Here is a 21,190-nt window from a genome sequence, read left to right as displayed (position 1 = left end):
TATACAAAGACACAAAATGTTTTTATGAATGCTTTTAAGAAATTGCGTAGTATTTATGATTTTAATTAACCTACTGGAGCATATGCGTCAAATGAAAAATTGTCACGTCAGTTATAATTATTTGGGATACGTTTTTCTGTATATGTGTATGCAGAATACCATTTTTTTTCTTACATGCATTAATTTTTAAAGGAAAAACTGTTTAGCCATTAAAATTATTCTCAAAGCGAAGAGGATTTATTTGTCAAAAACCTAAACTGATAAGTAATAATTTATTACATTGTTATTCAATTAAAAGTAATTATAAAAATGTTTCCATTCCAAATAATGCAAAAATTGATGTTATTTTAGCTTCAATTTACTGAGTGCATATTTAATTTTAGTGGAGAATTAATTATTTTATTTTGAAGCGAAGAAAGTAATTATTATTAGTAGTAGCCAATAGCCTTTAGAAAATTATCAAAATGTTATCAACAAGAAGATATGCACAAACTACAAACAAACCGTCGCAAATATCAACACACTCAAAGACAATTTCTTTGGTCCTTAGCGTGTTCGCATTGAAAGTATTCCAAATCTCGATCAGAAGGATTCTTGTTTATTTTTTCTTTTTCTAGTTAAATAAATTTAATAATTTGTTTCTTTAATTACCTATTTAGACACATCGAAAATTTTGATGTGAAAAAGGTAAGGGTGGGAAGGTTTTAGGACGTGTCCCAGTAGGAACACGAAAAGAAAGAAAAAAAAAAGAGGAATGATGAGAGGCGCGTGGGGGCAAAACGGTCTAATCCACATTGAATTCAGGTCCTACCAGATTATTTATCATTTGTTATTTATCATTTATAAATCTATAAAAATAAATAAAAAGAAAAAGAAAAATAAAAATCTGGCTTGGGTCGCCAAAGAAAGAAGGAAACACTCTCTCTCTTCCTCTCTCGCGCTTTGGTTTTGTTTTGTGCTTTTTTTCTCAAACGGTTTGGTTTTTGTTTTTATTTTTGTTTTCGTTGACAACTTCACCAACCATCTTTTTCTTTCTCTCTCTCCTCTGCGCGCGACGCAGACGAAACTCTTTCTCTCTCTTCGACTCAGAGAGAAAAGAATATTTTCTTTTTTAATATTTATTTTTCTGAAGAAACCATTGTTGAAAACGCTTAAGCCTAACCTCCTTATCCTCAATCTCAATTCTCGCACATCCTGAGAGCAGGTATAATCTCTAATCTACTTCGTATCTCAATTTTCTTCTTCTGTTTTTTATTTTTTGTTTCCAATTTTTGCTATATATATTATTATTCGGTTAACGTATCTGCACCTAGGAACGCGTGTCAGCGTCTGCATTTTCTGTAAGTAGGGTTTTCTTTATCAAAATTTCCCCTCTCTTTCCGTGCAGAGCGTCTCAGGATAATGCCGCTTTCTAGGGTTTTCTTTCCGGGCTGTGGTTTTCCCGTGGAGGCAGTGTTCGCTACTCTGCTTTAATTCGAGGTACCGTTTCTTTGGGGGTGTGTTGTGAGGTATTGGTTGGTGCATTGTTGCGTTTCTTTTACCTTTGTTGGTTTATCGGATTTTTGAAGTTAATCAGAGAGTGACGGGTTAGTGGTGGTGCGGTGTCATTTATGATTCTTGAATGATTGAGATGGGGTCGTGTGGGAGATCTGCTACCGTTAATGATCCCTCTGGAGGGTCTGTTATTGAGCAGCATTTGTACTCAGAGGTTGCGGAGCAGGTTGTTTCTGTGCAGGAGTCTTGTTTGGAAGTGGCCTGCAATGTTGTGGACTCTAATGCTGACCTCTCCACTGTGACCGATGGTTATGTGGGAGAGGACCTTGTGGGTTCTGCAAGGTGTCTAGATGAGGGGTCTTGTGATGCTCTGGGTTTGGCAAGTGAATGTGAAAATGCTGATTTGTTGTCACTGGAGAAACCCGCTGAAGATGATTGTCTGAATTGTTTGGGGGTTTCTTATGGGGGCATTGAAGTTCCCTGTGCAAGCAGTGGCCCTGAGGGGAATTTTCAGGGTGAGGAAATCTTTGATCTGCGGTCGCGGCCCCTGACTACTGATGATTCCCCGAGGCTTTGTGCTCAGCAGGATGGGCAGAAAGATGATAAGAGCCACGTGTCACCTGCAGCAGGAGATGAGTCCCTCGTTGTGGGAGGCAAAATCGATGACACAGGTCTTCTTGGTGATGTTTTCAATCATGTACTTGATTTCAGGGACTCTGAAATGTCTTTGGAATTAGAATCTGTGGCTGACTTGTTAGTTGATTGCAACCAGCAAAATGAGCAGCAGGAAATTATGAGAAATGCAGATTCCTTGTTCAATGTTGTGGAAAAATGTGATAATCTAATTGGGACAGAAGCTGATGGATGCTGGCAGGTATCTCCTACTGCGGATATGGAAGTGCCATCTGGCGCACTATGTGCAGATACCGAAGTAGAGAGCACAAGTGATCCGAAAGATGGTGAGGTCCATAATAGTACTTGTGAAGAAAAGGTTAAATCTTTTGTTGATGAAGAAATCATTGTCATTAATTCATGTGTAAAAATATCATCCTCTCCAGGTTGCCATGGGACTGTTGAGAGCTCATCTGTAGATTCTCCTTGTGAGCCTGCCTTGTTGGATCCAGGTTGTGAAATGAAGAAAGATGTACTACAAATAGAAGATGCTTTCTGTAAATTGAAGGACTGTTCCTCAGAAGAAACTAGCAACTCTACCTTTAGGGAGCCGTTTTCTCCAGAATCAGGCCTGCCCTCGGTTGCTTCAATTGCCAACTGCTCTTCAAAGGATGTTTCTGATCTCCATTTTAAGGGTGATGATGTTTCTACTCCTGCTACCAATAATGCTGTGGACGATCCAGGGCAGATGGTTAATGATGGAAAAGAAGCACTTAATGTTGATTGTATCACTGAAAGCATTTCATTACTTTCTCAAAGGAATAGTCGAAGAAGTAAAGTAGGCCGCAAGACACAGACCAAAAAGGCTTCAAGAAGAGGCAAGAACAAAACCAAGGTGACATGTCCAAATGGGGATTACATGAAGTTATATTCAGAGGCTGCTAGAAAGAAAAGAACTTGTTTCTCCAAACCAGCTCGTTCTTCTATCTGGGGATTGATTGGGAATATTGAACATTTTTTTGAGCACTATAATGAGCACGCAGTTGGTGAAGCTGTATGTCAAGAATTTGGGAAGGCAAGAAGCAAGCGTCAAAGTGGGAAAACAGTTAAGAATAATGCAAGTACTGGCTCATTGAGTTCAGAACAGAAGTGTCCTGTTTCAACCACCCGTGTTCGTCTAAAGATCAAATTTGGTAAAGAACCCGATTTAAGTTGCTCAAATGTCTTGACTCCTGAGTCTGTTGATGGCTTGGCTTCTGCTTCCTACTTGGAGTCTGGTTCAGCTTCTCAGAAAATAGCCAGCAATCTCGAAGATAAAATGTTGAAAGTGGTGACATTGGGCAATACAGAATCTTTCAACAATAACGTGGATAAGGATGATCTTGTTCGAAATGGACAAGTGGCTAATAGCCCCATAGAAGGACATACTGAAATAACCGAGAAGGCAGATGGAGATGTAGAGGAACATTGTCTTGCAGCTCCTCCAGAGAAGGTGGTTGAGGCACTGATTGAACCTATCAACAACAAGGGTATGGATCCTGGAACTTCACCTGATTCTGAAGTGATCAATTCAATTCCCGAAGTCCATGTTGGAGAGAGACATGAAGATTTACATGATGCTGTTTTAGGTTCTTCTAAAGTGTTAAATTCTATAGTGGATGCCACTGTAAGTAGAAGAGGGAAGAAGAAAGACAAACTTATCAGTTCAGGTATTTGTATCACTGAAGATGAATCTCAAGGTCCACCTAGGAACCGTAGACGGAAGCAGTCAAAGAACCGCAGGGGTAAGAAAAATGGTACGGGTGCAATTAGCTCTTTGGATTTGTCTACTCTCACTCAGATAAGCAAATCTACGAGCAGTAAAGAATTATGCCCTGAATCTTTGTCCCTTTCTGGAGAGACTGAACTTGGACGCACTGCTGAGGCTTTGAAAGTTAAAAATGACATGGACATTAATACAAGTTGCAAACCATCAGTTGACAATGGATTTTCAGAATCTCAGGTTTCTGAGAATATGCCGTCTTCTGCAAGGCCTTTGGGTCGTAAACTACCTAAAAGTCTTAGACCCAGTAAAGTTAGCAGGACCAAATTTAAAGCTTCTGACTCGGCTGACAGGAAAAAGACTACATGTACACGAAAGGAGAAACAGAAAAAGCCAATTGTTAAGTCTGAAGTCAAGAGAAAAGGTGCCTCTCTTAAAATTACATGTGAAATGGAAGATCGCGCACATGCAGGTAGTTTTTTATGTCCCAAATTGACAGCATCATGTGTGGCATTTTATTTTTGCATTTTGGGTTAATCTGAGACTGACGTTGGGTCCTTCATGATTATCTAAATTTTTATTTTATTATTTTTTGATAGTTATATGATTTGAGAAGGATATGTTTAATTTTTATCTCTCAGAAGCAAATATTGGAAATCATAAACTGGATGCTGTCAGAAAAATTAATGCCGAGGACAACAAAGTATCAGTCAACGTATCTAGTTTGGACACGCTGTCTGGTGTTGGACTGGGTGGGCAACTTCCGTCTCCCCGTAATGCGTGGGTGCGATGTGATGATTGTTACAAATGGAGGCGAATTCCAGCTGTGCTTGCAGACCTAATTGATGAAACTAACCGTACCTGGTATGACTTGTTTCATTCATGTTACTTTATTGTTATTTTTCTATAATACCTACTCAGAAGCTGAAGAGGTAGGATATGATATAATCACGCATTTGTTTGTAATAGATTTTTTCACAATTCTCTTCACTTTTAATTAATTGACCATGTGCACCAGTGATTATTTGGGTTTTTGCATAGTTTTCATTAATTAGTCATGATTTATAGTTGTAGTTAATTGTTCCAGTTGTCTTATGCCCTAAACATACTTTTCCCAGTTCAAATAACTTATATATTTTCTTGGGTGATCTTCTTTTGAAGGACATGTAAGGACAGCAGTGATAAAGCTTTTGCTGACTGTGCTGTTCCTCAAGAAAAGTCAAATGCAGAGATTAATGCAGAGTTGGGATTATCAGATGCCTCGGGTGACGAAGATGCATATGAAGGCTCCAAAAATTTTAAGGAATTAGAATATCGGCCTCCATTTGGTATGCTTCATTTGTCATGAGTTTTTTTATTTTTTAAATGAAATCTAAGCTTGACAATATACTGTTTTAGGAATATCATTTTTGTCTAATTGTCTGATGTTTAGTTTGCTCTATGCATTGCAGTTTTCCAGGGGTCAACTTTTACCCATATATTCACCAATGAATTCCTGCATCGTAGCCATAAAACTCAGACTATTGATGAGGTCCTGAATTATTCTAGTTTTTAATTATTACAAATGAATATCATATTACATAATTTGATCAAGTTTACCTGTGTTTGTTTTAGAATACACAAGTGCTAATGTTGGATTAGTGAAACTGGTCATGTTGATTTCTTTTATATGACTTGCAGAGGGATTGAGAGCTTTGATTTGCATTACATCTGCATATGATCTTTCCTTATTGAGTACATACATATACATACATATACATATACATACATATACATATACATACATATACATATACATACATATATATATATATATATATATATATATATATATATATATATATATATATATGTATGTATGTAATATTTTAAAAAACACTACCTTACAAGCCAATAGATTTGAGTTATTAAATTACTATCTGAAGGAAAAGTATTGTATTGCTATATTATTGATTAAGATTTTCTCTTGATATAATTTTCTTTATATTTTTACTATTAGTACTATTATTACTATATTGTAAATTTGTGCTTTGCTTCTAATTTCTAAAATGTCTTTCTTTTGCTATTACAGCAGTTACTGTCAGTTTTATTTTACATTTTGATTGTGGTTTATTATTTAATCATGACGGATAGCACTTGGGTTTCAATTAAGCTCTTTGGTATTTGTAAATTGCGCATCTGTTTTATATTCCTGAATTCATTACTCCTCTGAATATGTATCAGATAATGGTCTGTCATTGCAAGGCACCTCAAGAAGGAAAGTTCGGCTGTGGGGATGAATGCCTAAATCGGATGCTTAATATTGAATGTGCGCAAGGAACATGTCCGTGTGGGGACCGTTGTTCTAACCAGCAGGTCTATAAACTTGTTCTTTTTGTGAAATATATACCAATATTTGGTCATTTTGACAAATTGCATGACTGTCAGATAAATGTTTGATTTCAGTTCCAAAAACGCAAGTATGCTAGCCTGAGGTGGTTTAAATGTGGGAAAAAGGGTTATGGACTGAAGGCACTTGGCAATGTTGCTAAAGGCCAGTTTCTTATTGAATACGTTGGAGAGGTAAAATGTACAGTTCCCTTTTATTATCCCTATACTAATTTAGTAGTTTTACTTATTATTTGTTATGATACATGTTCTATTGATTGTTGAGGATGATTATTAATTTTTATGATCATATTTATGCTTTGGTTCCTTATTTAAACTGAAGTTTTTGGGGAAGGAAGATTTAGTATTACCCTCTACGAAGTTATAGTTGCAGTTACGTTAAATTGGTCTAACCGAACTCTTCTCTTATTGTTTCATTCCCCCTACTCATTTCTTTTTGCCGAGTTTTAGTTTAATTACCACCATGCTCATCCTTAAAATGGAGATAGCTTGTCTTGCTTTTTTTTTTTCTTTTACTATTTGAATTACTCTTTAAATAACAGGGAAGAGCCATTGAAAAATATTAACGGTTTGGCTTGATTAGTAAGCAGTGAATATTGTATTGATACGTGATAGCACATGTGGAAAAAGCCATCACGTTTTGAGGGTAAAGAAAATTGTTTTTTTCTATTGGGATTGATTTGGTCCAACTTAGGACCACTGAGCCTTATAGTCTATGGTTATATTGGGGATGAAGAATAGCTTATGTCTGCCAATCAACTTACTTTTCTTGTTAATGGAGGAGTAAGAAGATTGAATGAATTCTGTAATTAATGGATTATGTTATATCTTGTAGTGTTGGAATTTGCACTGCTATTCTTTATTGGGGCATTTATGTGTTTTATGTTGTATATGCAAAGGTGATGCACAACTTGTGCACATCATTCACTGTTAGGAACTTAAATATCTAATATATGGTCAAAACAGGTGCTTGATATGCAAACGTATGAGGCACGGCAAAGGGAATATGCTTTGAAGGGTCATCGACATTTCTATTTTATGACCTTGAATGGCAGTGAGGTATGAATTTAACCTACATATTTGTGTTTTAGCAAAGTAAAATTTAACTGTGGTTGGGTTGGAAGTGCAATGGATTTGTTCATGATAGCATGTTACACAAACAATTGTTTACATGAATAGATAGTTAGTAGATGTCATTTAACTTCTCCTATAATACATTCCTATTCACGTGCTTTGGAAATTACCTTCTCTTCCCTTCTAAGAAAAATTAACAAGGGAAGAAAGCTATTTTGTTGGAATAAAATTCTTTTGCATGTCCTGATCTTCTAGGTGCTATGGGACTTTAGAAGAGCACATCATCCATATTACCTTCCCCTTAGAAATATCCCCGAAGAGAATTAAGAAATTCAGAAGCCATATCATTGTGAAAACCACACCTTTGAAGGGAAACTTGCTCTACCATCCTATAATTGATTGTGAAATGTATCTTGGTTGAAATAATTTACTGTTTGTGGTAAGTGAAATGAATATTCTGTTTTACTTTTGCCAACAACTTGATTGGGATTCCGCCCACAATTGAAATAGAGAAGTTAAAATTATGATTATATTTCTTGACTGAAAATGGAGCATAAAAGGGTGAAAGACCTCTCCTAAAGCCTCTTTTATACAGCACTTGCTGAATTCTCAAACGCTAACAAGTAACCATGTAGAATGATTCCTCTTACCCTTCCATTCTCCTATTTAGTTATGTAAATAATCCTGCTAACTAGCTGTTCTTAACGAGAACCTTTTTTTTTTCCAAGCAAATATCTTTGACCCATCTGTAATAACATAGCTTGTGTGAATGGAAACTTTGAAATTAAAGGATAGCTGTTTGAGGTATTCACACCTTTACTACTGATTAATCTGGATTGTGTATTTATTTTGACCGCATATTGTAACTGCCTGATATCTCAATACCGCAAAGCATATCATATCTGGATTGTTAACATGTTTCAAGTTTTTCAGTTTTTGCTATTTGCTTCATATTGTAACTAGTCCGAGCATTAGTTGGGTCTCGGGGATGGTGTCATATAGCTCTTTTAGCATGATTTGTTATTGTCTCCTTATTATTAGTTTTTCAGCTGTTAGTTATTGTAGACTACTTTGTCATTCACAATTCTTTATTTTCAGGTAATAGATGCAAGTGCTAAAGGAAACTTGGGGCGTTTCATTAATCATAGTTGTGATCCTAATTGTCGGACAGAGAAGGTGACTATTATTACCTTTTTTAGGTTTATTTAATAAAGGCAATGATAGTACTATTCGAGAACCGTTTCCTATAGTTACTGGAACCGTTTTCTTGACTACTTTATTTTTTGCATTTTGCTTATCTTTTACCGGGAAACGTGGATGTTAGCTTTCCTGAACATATTATTTAATGGAGTTTGGCATATTAATTCCTTGAGTATGGATTTCATAATTCCGCCATTGTTTTCAATTACTTGATCTTGTGTTTGATCCTTTTTTTAACAGTGGATGGTGAATGGGGAGATCTGTATTGGACTGTTTGCACTGAGGGATATTAAGCAGGTGTGCATTCTGCCTCCACTCACTATTTTCATGTGTGTTGTGAATTCCACTAAATTTTGCAGTTTTGTGTTGTGGAACATTGTTGCTTCTATGTTTCAGATTATGTGACCTTGGAAGTTTAATCAATTAACTTCAATTTCTTTTCTTGTTTCTTTGTGTATTATGATTATCGAACATGGGAAAATGTGAATCTCCTTGCGAAACTTTTGTATTTTAAGTATGAAAATGGTTGGTTATGCTGCCTTTCCATAAGATGAAATATAAAATATTTGGTCATTTGAGCCAGAAATAATATGCTTAATTGAACAAAAGGTTGGCTGATTAATGGTTATGGCTTCTTTTTCTTCCAATTGAGTTAAGTTATTCCTCTGTAACAAAACTTTCATAGTCATTTAATTTCTTGCTTGTAAGGGACCCGTCCTACCCATTTATTATTGTCTTTTTACTTGTATTTATTATTTCATGCTTGTTGCCTACCCAGAATTATTTGTGAACATTGTTACTTATACAAGATCAGCAAACATTCACGAGGTTAATAAAATATATCAATTCGAATTTTCTCTGTATATACTGAATTGATGTTTTCTATTTTTGGGGCGAATAAGGTAGAAGATTTGTGGTTAGTTTGAGGACTTGGAGGTCCTATTTTCATACCTTATGACTTTTGGATTATGAGACTAGAAAGCTTTAATGTTTAGTACTGTCTGCTAAGCTGAACTTTTTTACCAATACCTTTCCCAGGATGAAGAATTGACATTTGACTACAACTATGTAAGGGTTTTTGGTGCTGCAGCAAAAAAATGTTATTGTGGTTCACCTAGTTGTCGAGGTTATATAGGTGGTGGTGATCCACTTAATGCTGAACTGATAGTTCAAAGTGATTCAGAAGAAGAATTTCCAGAACCTGTTATGCTTACGAGAGATGGTGAAATTGAAGAGGCACCCAAGTATTTTAATAATGATGATACAGAATCTGCTAGAATTATGTTAAAAGGCAGGGATGTATTGGAAAAGTCGACAAGCGCTATAGATTCAGATGGTTCTCCAGAAAAAGAAAGTTTCATGAACCCTGCCTCTGCTGTTTCTCTGTTGCACAGCTCAGCAGAAATGGATGATTCAAAGGGCAAGTTACCATCTGCCATTCGAGTTGAAGAAATTTCTCAACAAATGGAGGATGTAACAAGCAAACCCATGCCTGCCGTACAAGGATATGAAAAGGAAAAGGAATCAGAGTTTGCAGACAAAACTTCTTCCACTCAAAGATTAGAGACTACTTCTCCCCTTACAGCTGCTAGCAAAATGTTATCTAATTCGACTGGTAGTAATAGGGAATCCAAGTCTGAAATAATTGAAGGCAAGAAGAATCCCAAGTTAAATGGTTCTGTTAAAAAGGGAAAGGTCCATACTAGTCCTCCAAATGGCCTTAAAGCCGAGGTGACAGCCAATCGATTGCAGTTGTCATCTGTCAAACATAAAAAGTTTGAAGGTTCTTCCAATGGACGGTTTGAAGCAGGTTAGTCATCCTCATTTGTTTAGCAACATGGTCATTTAAATAATTTTTAATGGATAAACCTCTTTGTTTCCTGCAGTTCAAGAGAAACTTAATGAGTTGCTGGATGGAGATGGGGGAATAAGCAAAAGAAAGGTAAGTACTTTATAGTTGCCAAGTGAACATAATATTTAAAATAGGTACGTACATTTATTTGGAAGCTAGGGCATGAATGTATGCTCCAGCTTGTTTTTTCAGTTAATACAGGTTATGCACCAAAGCAAGAGATATCAATCTCTACTGCTGTAGACCTTAAATATATTCGTTTTACAAAATTACGGGAAATAGTTTATTTGTGTTCTTTTTTTTTTTTCAATTTTATTACTTCTGAATGGCTTAAAGTTGAAGGTATATTGTGGGGCTTGCTACCCTGGCAGTTTTATGTTTAGTTTTCACCGTTTGACTGCCCTCACCCGTTTTCTTGTAACAGGATGCTACCAAAGGGTACTTGAAGCTTTTGTTTCTTACTGTGGCATCTGGTGATAGAAGCAACGGTGAAGCAATTCAAAGGTCGTCTCTTCTCTGCCTTACTGTTTCTTCATTAGAGAACACATTGTATTCAGTTATATTAGATTTTCTCATGCTTCATGGACCTGTCAATACATTGTAAAGGAGATTTTAAACTTTGGTTGCAGTAATCGAGATCTTTCCATGATACTTGACGCCCTTCTGAAAACAAAATCTAGAGCAGTGCTGAATGATATAATTAACAAAAATGGTAATATATATTTGCTTGCTATGTGACGCAGTTTTCTCTGTACATATCTTAAATGTGTAAAACTCATTGGAAATTTTATTGGTTTTCCTTGTAACTAACTATATTGTTGCTTCTCAGGTTTACAGATGTTACATAACATTATGAAGCAGTACAGGCAGGACTTCAAAAAAATTCCAATACTGCGAAAGCTTCTGAAGGTGCTTAGACTCATATTTTAGGTTTTTGTTATATTCCTTCCTACTAAGAGGTTATATATATATATATATATAATATAATATATATATATAATATAATATAATATATATAATATAATATATATATATATATTATATTATATTATATATATATATATATTATACTATATATATATATATATATATATATATATAGTGTTTGGATATAGTATTTCAAAATTTCTTAAGGATTTCTTTTATACTAAAGACGGGTTTAAAATGCATAGGAATTTAATTGCTTCAAATAAATTTAGAAGGAATGTAAAAGAAGTGTGGAAGGAGAGTGGTGCTGTGAAGTCAGAGTGCACATAAAATTTCTGGGTGAGAGTTGACAGTGAGACTCTGGAAGAATGAAGGAATTACTTTTTTAGGAGTTATTTGAAATTTTTTCATTTTGCTTTAAAAAAATCCCGTGAAAAATTTCGATCTTTTAATTTTTTTTTATTAAATACTCTTAAAGTTATTTTGAATTGTGGTATTTTAAACCCTCCTAAAAATTGAATTCCTCTTGAAACTTCTTGCTCAGGGACTTCATTTTTGTGTTGAATTCTCCATTTTATATGATTGTTCTGATGCTATTTCTTCTATTTACCTAAAACGTAAAAATCTATTATGCAATTCTCGAATGGAAATGTTGTGAACTCATAAAGCTCATAATATATTTTATTCCTCTTCATTATCTGGAATGTTTAATCTGGTAATTGTTGCTTAGGTGCATAAATTTGACCATTCTATAGTATTTAATAAATTTGACCATTCTATGCAGTTCATCTTTCTTCATTCTCTAAGTATTAGTATTAAGATAATATATTGCTCGATCACCTCTATTTTTTGCAGGTCTTAGAGTACCTAGCAGCAAGCAAGATTTTGACACCTGAACAGATTAATGGTGGTCCTCCGTGTCATGGGATGGAGAGGTTAGAAAATTTTAAAATATAACCTCCCCGAAATTTCATGGGGCTTGATTACTTTTGTTTTATTGTAGCACTGAAGTATCAGTTTTCATTTATGTTTCTTCATCACCTATTTTTGTTTGGCAAGTATGAATTTGATTGACATAAGATACAAAATAACATTTTTATGTCAAAGTTGTTTTAAGCATGAAATATGTTTTCTTCAAGTCATTACCCTTTTCCTATTCCATATTTTTTGGGAGGGAATTGAATCAATCGACCCTTTGGTTTTTACTTACCTTAAATAATTAGGAGATGTAAAATCTCTTACAACTTTTTTTTTTTTTTTTTTTACATTTTACTAGTATGACATGACGTTTTTAGTAGTAATTGATAAGTATTGATATTCTTGGTGTACTTGAGATATTAGAGAATGTAATAGAAACTAACAATCAGAAGAAAGAAAATAATTTTTACTGAATATTGTTAGAAATATGATTTGATTGCTTTAAATAGAGAGATGTGACATGATTTCATAGCAAAGTAACTTATGAAATATTTCTCATTATTAGATATGGGTGGTGTCTTATTATTGTATCACTGCTTTATTATAAATAAGAATACTCTTGTTTGTAGCCGAGATACTTAATTTATTATATTCTTTCTTGGTTTCTCATTTCTCAACATGGTACTAGAGTGGTGCCATCCTCCAGTGATCTTTTTGTCAGTGATCCTTTCATCAAATAGGATGAATGAACTGTAGGAGAAGAGAAATTTCTCCTCCAAGGATTGCCCCTTAAGAAAGATCTGATGCTCAATTTTCTAATGACAACTTTTCTTAGTGTACCCTTCTTTTCTTCTTCCTCAATTCATATCTAATAAGCATGTTGACCAATTTCGCTTGTATTGCTTTGTGGCTTTGCGGCCCTGAAAATGAACTTTTTGGTCCGTGATCATAATTCCTCTTTCATCAACTTTGCATATTAAGTACTGCCTTGTCTCGTAATTGGAAGGAAATTTTGATTTTTGTAGCTAATATCCCAATGAATTTTTGAGTAGAATCAACTTTGCACTTCTAGTTAAGCATGCACAATATATCTTCCGTCAATATGGTGTCAATTCTGCCCCCTTTATGATTTTGGGCTAGCTGCGTTATCTTTGATGAAGCCCAATTGGAAGAATGTTCATTATGGAATGGTTGCTCACTGGTAGCGATGTGATAACCACACGGAAGCTGGCATCCTGTGGCTCCAGTGGTGGTGGAGAGATGTGTAGACAATATGTAACCTGGGCTTTGACGGCAGCTATTTGTGATATCTGACTTGGCCAAAATTCCATAGCTCTGACATCATTGAAGCTCTCATATTGACAGTGGTTCCTGTCTCTTTGCTCCTTGGCCTGTCCATTGCGTCTCCAACAACACCTTATATTTATTTTTCCCTTTTTCTTGTTTCTTTATTACCCTGACAATGATTTTCAAAACCTAAATCCTTTATTTGGTTGCTCCACCTCTTTCCCAATGTCATGCAATCTACATACCCCAAGTCAAGTTTTGACTTCGTCTCAGTATTGGGTTGTTCATATTGTCTCTGTTGCCTTCATCTACTGCACCTTACTGAACTTTTCAGTGGCACAATCCAATAGGCTTATCCTGCCACTCACGTTTCTTGCCCGAGAACAGGTCTCAACACCAGTTACTGGAGGTCTTGTCACTCTTTACTAGAATCTACATACCCCGAGTCAAGTTTTGACTTCATCTCTGTATTAGGTTGTTCATATATTGTCTCTGTTGCCTTCATCTACTGCACCTTACTGAACTTTTCAGTGGCACAATCCAATAGGCTTATCCTGCCACTCACGTTTCTTGCCCGAGAACAGGTCTCAACACAGTTACTGGAGGTCTTGTCACTCTTTGCTAGATTGGAGCTGCCAGTCTTGCCCTGTGGCATGATTATCCCTTGGATGGGTTTCTGTCTCAATTTTCTGTTCTTACTTCGAGGTAGTCAATTCTTCAAAGGCGTGGCTACCAAAGCTACCTCTAAATATTTTGATCAAAGTTGTAGAAAATTATTCTCAATCTGAATTTAAGATCTTTTTACTGTAGGTGTACAACCAACTCATTGCCACACCCTTCACACTTATAAATGCCAATTACAATGTATTGGATGTGAATGGATTTCTTGAACTTCAAATTTCTCAGTCCTAGCAATCCGCCCAATTGGGTCTGCTCTCACACATATTAACAGCTCTTATCTTCTGAACCCAAATGTGTGCTTCCTCCATCTCTAACTCTGATTGTCCCTTAAATATCCGGAAGGTTGAACCAAATTGTGAGGAACCATGAGATGGATTGATAAAGAAGAGATATTTCATCAAATAGGATGAAAAGAACAAAGACTAGGATAGAAGTTTCTCCTATAAGGGTTTTCCCTCCATAAAGAGCCAATGCTCCATTTACAAATGACAACTTATCTGAATGAACCCTTCTATTCTTCTTCTTCCCACTTAAGTCCTCTTATCCAAATATTCTTCCCATTAGAACTTAAGCTTTTGTAATACTTGGTACTCACGTCTCATGTGCCTAGATGTTTTGCTATTTAAACCAGTTCATAACATTGTCACTTGCCTATTGATGTAAACAACACGAAATTTTCTGCCCTTCTGTAGTTTTTGTTTTGAACCCTAATGTGGAATCAATTATTTTATTGCTGCGAATCTTCAAATCATTTGCACTTTTATTTTGACTAGAAAAGATGTATTTTTTTCTTCAAAAAATTTGCACTAATAATTTGTTTTTACGTTCAGCTTTAGGGAGTCAATGCTTTCTCTGACAGAGCATGATGACAAACAGGTATCTGTTATGCTAACTTGTTCATTTCTGAAGCGCACACAAGTGCCAAGAAATGTTTTAGATGATTTTTTCAACTATTTGTATATATCTGTTTTGGGGACAAATAATAGAATCTTTGAATATTTTTGTTGCTTTGTTTGCACGTGTAGGTCCATCAAATTGCTCGAAGCTTCCGAGACAGATGGTTTCCCAGACCCAACAGAAAACATGGCTATTTGGACAGGGATGATAATAGAATGGAATCTCATAGAACTTTCAATGGTAACAGATTTTCAGCATCACACTCTCATAGACATGAACAGGATTTAAGGGCTGCAGAAGCAATGGATTGTAGTCAGCAGTCTATGCACGTGACAACTCCAGTAGATGCTGATACCCAGGAAAGCTGTCCTGCCCACTCTGTAGATGGGGTTGAAATCAAAGGACCTAAAAAACGGAAGCGCAAGAGCCGATGGGATCAACCAGCGAAGTCAAACTCACTTTCTGATGCCGTTATGAGCTCCGTTGGTGAAAGCCAGAACATTCATGAGGATGTTCCACCAGGGTTTTCGTGTCCAATAGGTCCACTAAATGCTTCTTCCCTAAACTCTGGCAATCTTGTATTGCAAAATGCAAGCCGTTCTGGATGTCCCTCTGATTTAGTAGTTGGTCATTCAAAAAGGAAATTTAATTCTCGCTTGCCTGTGGCTTATGGAATGCCATGGTCTGTTGCCCAGCAATATGGAACACCTCATACTGAATTTCCAGAGCGCTGGGTCACTGCACCTGGCATACCTTTCGTTCCATTTCCTCCACTACCCCCATATCCTCGAGACAATAAAGACTCTCAACCTTCTAATAATTATAGTGCTATGATAATCGATCAGCCTGCTGAAGCTATGACAAGAGATCACTCTGCTGAAGTCAAGGAGGGTGATAACAGTAGTATGGTCACTTGTTGCGCAGATGATATGATTCCCAGCACAACTAGTGCTAACCCTGAAGAGTCAAACCTTCTGTTTGAGGACAACGAAGCCAAACGAATGAAGGGTGACTCCCATGATTTGGTAACGAAGTACTATAGACAGCAGAAATGGAATAATTCAAAAATACATCGACCATGGTTCCGGAGGAATGCATGGAAATGTAATGAGAACAACTCTAATGGTGATATGTGCAGTATAGATGTAGATGTACCAAAAGAGTCGGAAGATACTTGTGATGCGGAGGATGCAATCTGTAGAGAGGAGAAAGGTGGCAATAATATTTATTAGCATGCACAGCAGCAATATTGTTCACAGGAAAAAAAGAAATTATTTTTGTTTTCTTTTTTCTTCCTTATACATTAATGTACTGTCAATTCATTCGTTCCTGAATCTATTATTCAATGAAAATATCATTCAATTTCAGCATTCCTCTCCTTCACTTTTTACCCTACATGGGGAACTCCTGTTCCCAATACTGATCCTGCTCAAACCTTCAAGACGGGGTGAGTGTTTATCTTGACTTCTAATTCTCTCTCAAAATGGAAAACCTATTGATGACTTATAAGACTATTGTTCAACTGTTTCTCTGATAAGTAAAAGTAATTATTACTTCCCTTGCTATCTTATTCCTGTCTGATTTATTAGTTGAATCCCAAAGATCATTTATTTTCTTTGCGTCTCATTTATTTTGTATTATTTTTGTATTATTTTTAAAGTTGGTTCTTTGGTTTTTTCGGATACAAGTGTTTTATATGGTTCAAAACTTTCGAAGTTACACCTGTAAATGTCTTGAGAAGGAGGAAACGTTTCAGTTTTTTTATAGGGATTTCCTCCTTCTAAATTCGAAATGGTTAATGGTTTGCAACTTTATTTTGCAGTTATTTTGTTCTTGTAAAAATTGTTGATATTGATGCCTTCACCAATGTAGGTGAAGATGTCAAACGAGCTATTATTTTTTATTATTTAATAGCCTGCCTTCGATTGTTAGCTTATATCTCTAAAACCGGCCAGAGTTTAGAAATTCAGGTTTCATTAAACGTTTGGGGTTCTAGGTTGTTCCTTTCTATGTTTGTATGAGTGTTTTGTTCTAGTTTCCATTTCCCTTTTTTTCTTCTTTTAGGTAGAATGTTAAAGTTTTATAGTTGCTTAACATTACTTTTTTTCTTTTTAAATATTATGGTAAGATTCTGAATATTTTGAAATTAATAAAATAATAGTATTAAATAAATATGATATTACCATTTTAAAATTTACAAAGTGGAATATTTAGTACGTTTTTAACATTTAAAGCAGATAAACATTATGAAAATAAATTGTTTTGTGCTTCTATGATTATGTTTTAACAAAAAAGTACAATAGTGTGTATGTTAACAATAATAAATATATTTACCTATATTCGTTATTCTTATTAAATGTATTTTTATTTATTTTAAAAGTTGTTTTTAGCTAAACATAAAGTATTTTTTTAAAGTAAACGAATTTTTTACTCGTATTCTAACTTGAGTCGATTTTTATATAAATATATTGATTATTGAACTGATTTTAATATACCAATAAGAAAAGTTTATAGTTTTTTTAACATAATTATCTTAAAAGTTCATTTTAAAGCGTACGAATCTGGATTTCGGGTTAGATGACAGTATACTTCTTTTTCATTTACCTTTTCAACATATTTTAAATTTTTATTATATCTAATATACATTTTCAAGCAGTGAGGATTTGGTCATAAACTTAAACTCCTTTTGATTTTTGATGGTCATACAACAAAACAGAAAGAAAATGTAGAACACTAGAGGGATGAGAGTACGTTGCTTTTGCATTTACAAATACTAAATAAGTGTACACAAAACAAGTAACGATTCTCATATGAAGGAATTCTTCCCATATCAGGGTACAACATTGCACATAAATTGCTAATTGATTGAACTAACACAAATCCAAGCTCAGTACTCAAATCCAAGCTCAGTACTCAGCATCACCATTTGCTAAGGGAGAAAGAAAAATGAATCCCCCTTTTCTCTCCAAAAAAATTATTCTTGTCACCAAAAAGGGAAAATACAAACAATGTTTATGATAACAACAACTCATCTACAACACACAAAAGCTCTTTCTTATATTCACTTATGCAGTTTTCTTTGGGCAACTAACATACACTTCATCAATATCTCTTCAGCAAACTTCTAACGCGAACAAAGCACCAAGTTTTTAACAATGTCTTATGCTTTTTCCAACCATCAAAATACCTACCAATCACTTTCTTATAACTAGGCCTCTGCTGAACCAAAACCCAATACTCAGCAATGTTTGGCCTCCCAGTTATGTACTCTTTCTCTAAATCCAAGAGCACTAAACGAGACAATACTGGAACGAGCATCACATCAGCCATAGTAAACTCTTGACCTGCTAAATAAGGTGTTTCACTCAGCTGCTTCTCTGCTTCATCAAGCAGCCTAATCAAATGCTCCTTGCTCCTTATAAACACATCTGAATCTTTCACTCTCTCTTCAGTCTGATATGCTTCTTTTAACTTCTTATGGTAAGCACCTGCTAGTTCTGGTGACTCAGACATTCGAGCAATCACCACTCTTCTTAAGAACTTAGAAACATATATTCTGTATTTCTCTGGTACATGGGAAAGGGAAAAATACTTTGGATTCCACTCTTGTACCTTCTGCATCCATTCAATCACTTCCTTGTTACTGCTACTGATATTTTCAGACCCAGAGGAGAACACGGCAATTCTTTCTATGTACCTGAAAATCCAATACCACTATAAAATGTCCACTCATAAAGTTAACATAAAAGCATTTGAAAGTAATTCAACTTCAACATTTAGGTTAAGGGATTAAGCTTTATCAAGCAACTGTGGAAACCACTCCTTTATCCACAGTAGCATATAGAATGCTGCAATTGTTGCTCTAAGGGAATTGACTTGGAAAGTGATAAATCGATAACGGATTCTCTCGTGCAGAATTTCCACATGGCCGTGTCATGTAAAAATTGTGTTTTTCTCTGTGAATTTCACAAATTTTAATATAGTCCTACCTACTTAATTTCTATGAAGAGACATTTTTCATTTGAAATTATGTTCATGTGGAAACTCAACATGAGATAATCCATTCCTTGATAAAGATTTCGAAAGAAGCTCTGTCAGCTAAATATATTTCTGTGGGGATAACTTCTAATGCTGCATAAATCTTCAAAGTAGAATAGAATCAAAGAAATAAGAGCTAACCCTATATAATCAGGAACACATATATTATTAAGAACTTTTCTATTTATATCTTTGTTGTCAAAAGATGCCAAATTTTATACATTGTATTGATTTATTTTTTTCAATATAAATAAGACATTTGTACTGTCTGAGAAACATAATTTCAGCTTAATGTTTCTCTTTTCCTACGGTTTAAGATGGTATTAGAACTACTTCATAAGATAGTGTAACAGTTTTTTTCGGTATCTATCCTAGTAAGCTTTATTAAACTTTTAGTGAATTTTCTATTCCCACACTCAAAATATCCAGTTCTCAGCATGCAGAGGGTTTAAATATGACCAAAGTGGATAGAAACTTGCCATACTAAGCCTATTTTGCAATGTTGAGTTAAACTTAAAATCCACGTTTTATATAAATGTTTACAAAAGGAAGAAATAACATTAAGAGGAGGATGACAGAATAAGTTGTGAAGAGGGTATACTGGATTATATCAATAGTCTTGTAAAGAATGTGAGAGCCATTTTGGAAAACTGGGAGTCTTCCACCAGGATTCATCTTGAAGAATGAAGAATCCAAGTTCTTGCCAGTTACAGGATTGACATGGTGTGATGTGTAATCAATGCTTTTCTCTTCCAACGCAAGTCTCACCTTCTGGCTGTCCAAATCAAATGGATGATGATACAATTGCATTTTCTTATCACCTAAGGAATTAGGGAGAAGCAGGATGTGCTAGAGGTGAAATATGTATGCGCCAACACCAGAAATCTTTCAGAACACTGAAGTCTGCAAAACATTGGTATCCAAGTTGTCAGTAAGCAACATCTGCAATCATAATTAAAATTCTATAATTAAAGCTTACGAAATACAAAATCATGTGAAAGGCCAGCAATCAATAAGGGAGAATGTGAGACAGGGTCAAGAAAAGGATAAAACATATTTTTCTAGTCACTAATTATTTAGAAATTAGCCGGCCTGTGCAAGAAGCATCCAGAGAAGAACTAATGCCACATGTCATACATAATAAATAATCGATTCAAAACACAGAAATTTCAAAGCCACATATTTAAGTATGTATTCCTAGAATTCATTTTCTCTGCTAAGGCTGTTTTGTGGTATCCCAGTTGTCAAAATACACTACTTTGATATATTAAAAGGACTTTTAATATATTTTAAAACATCAAAATCATTATATATCAGTGTATTTTATGGTACAGCAGAGAACAGTGAAAAAAACTCAGCAAAATCCAAATTCGTATTCCTATCATTCCAAATACAAGAAAATCGACAGACAGGTAGCGTTGATTGTTAGTCTTATATCAGTTTTAAGCAATGATGTATTATTCACATAAGAAAAAAAATCGATACACATATGAGGTCTACATTCAGACGTATATGAAAAATAAAGGAACACCCAAAAAGAAACCATGATCCAACCCCAAAAGTTAAGGATTGGATAAGGTATCAGCCCAACCCAACCCAACCCAACACAGATAGTTTCAATGATCAGAAGAAGTTAATAAATATTAGATGGGGTTAAGGGTAACGGAGTTCAGAAGATTCATGGAGAAAATAAAAACAATTGATGCGTAGAAGTATAGAATTCCATAAAATAATTGAGAAACCCAGCAAAATGAAGTGAAAGCACAGAGAAGACAAGATGAGCATGAGAAGGAATGAAATGAATGAGAATATACCAGAAGGAGAAGAAGCTGTTGAATGAAGAAGAAAAAAAAGGAGTCTTTTTGGATTGCTGAAATCAATGACAGCTAAAAAGATTGGAAACCACAAACTGAAATACTGATCAGAATTTTTCAACAAATTAAGTCACACTTTAAGGTTGCTGTTGGAACACAAAGGCACACACGGCTACTCGCTTAGCTGAATCGACACCTGTCAAGTAATAAATTTTCACTTTTCTATATATGGACCATCTTTCATCA

At 35.0% G+C, this 21,190-nt stretch overlaps 2 protein-coding genes across 6 annotated transcripts; one reads left to right on the top strand and one right to left on the bottom strand.

Annotated features, from left to right (window-relative positions):
* The first annotated feature begins 898 nt into the window (after positions 1–898).
* LOC108331398 (histone-lysine N-methyltransferase ASHH2) lies at positions 899–16,459 on the top strand. 3 transcript variants are annotated; one of them, XM_017566041.2, is made up of 19 exons: positions 899–1,204; positions 1,388–1,479; positions 1,569–4,340; positions 4,510–4,732; positions 5,030–5,196; positions 5,320–5,399; positions 6,092–6,223; positions 6,314–6,430; positions 7,223–7,315; positions 8,429–8,506; positions 8,771–8,827; positions 9,569–10,340; positions 10,417–10,472; positions 10,807–10,886; positions 11,012–11,094; positions 11,212–11,291; positions 12,165–12,244; positions 15,026–15,071; positions 15,221–16,459. In XM_017566041.2, the coding sequence occupies exons 3-19, from the start codon at positions 1,622–1,624 to the stop codon at positions 16,322–16,324; spliced, it is 5,967 nt and encodes a 1,988-aa protein (XP_017421530.1). In that variant the 5' UTR covers positions 899–1,204; positions 1,388–1,479; positions 1,569–1,621; the 3' UTR covers positions 16,325–16,459. The 3 variants fall into 3 exon arrangements, with proteins under 3 accessions (XP_017421530.1, XP_017421531.1, XP_017421529.1); XM_017566042.2 differs by having other exon boundaries at positions 1,388–2,453; positions 2,553–4,340; XM_017566040.2 differs by having other exon boundaries at positions 1,388–4,340.
* A 1,415-nt stretch (positions 16,460–17,874) lies between these two features.
* LOC108330873 (glutathione S-transferase TCHQD-like) lies at positions 17,875–21,111 on the bottom strand. Of its 3 annotated transcripts, none has more exons than XM_052876192.1 (3): positions 20,945–21,111; positions 19,732–20,072; positions 17,875–18,789 (listed from the first exon to the last, which is right to left on the bottom strand). In XM_052876192.1, the coding sequence occupies exons 2-3, from the start codon at positions 19,938–19,940 to the stop codon at positions 18,195–18,197; spliced, it is 804 nt and encodes a 267-aa protein (XP_052732152.1). In that variant the 5' UTR covers positions 19,941–20,072; positions 20,945–21,111; the 3' UTR covers positions 17,875–18,194. The 3 variants fall into 3 exon arrangements, with proteins under 3 accessions (XP_052732152.1, XP_052732151.1, XP_052732153.1); XM_052876191.1 differs by having other exon boundaries at positions 19,732–20,033; XM_052876193.1 differs by lacking the exon at positions 20,945–21,111 and adding an exon at positions 20,110–20,928 and having other exon boundaries at positions 19,732–20,033.
* Between the last annotated feature and the right edge of the window lie 79 nt (positions 21,112–21,190).

Source organism: Vigna angularis, chromosome 4, assembly GCF_016808095.1.
Source record: "Vigna angularis cultivar LongXiaoDou No.4 chromosome 4, ASM1680809v1, whole genome shotgun sequence".
Taxonomy (NCBI): domain Eukaryota; kingdom Viridiplantae; phylum Streptophyta; class Magnoliopsida; order Fabales; family Fabaceae; genus Vigna; species Vigna angularis.
Note: the sequence above shows the minus strand (reverse complement) of the source record. Positions and strands in the feature narration are given on the sequence as shown.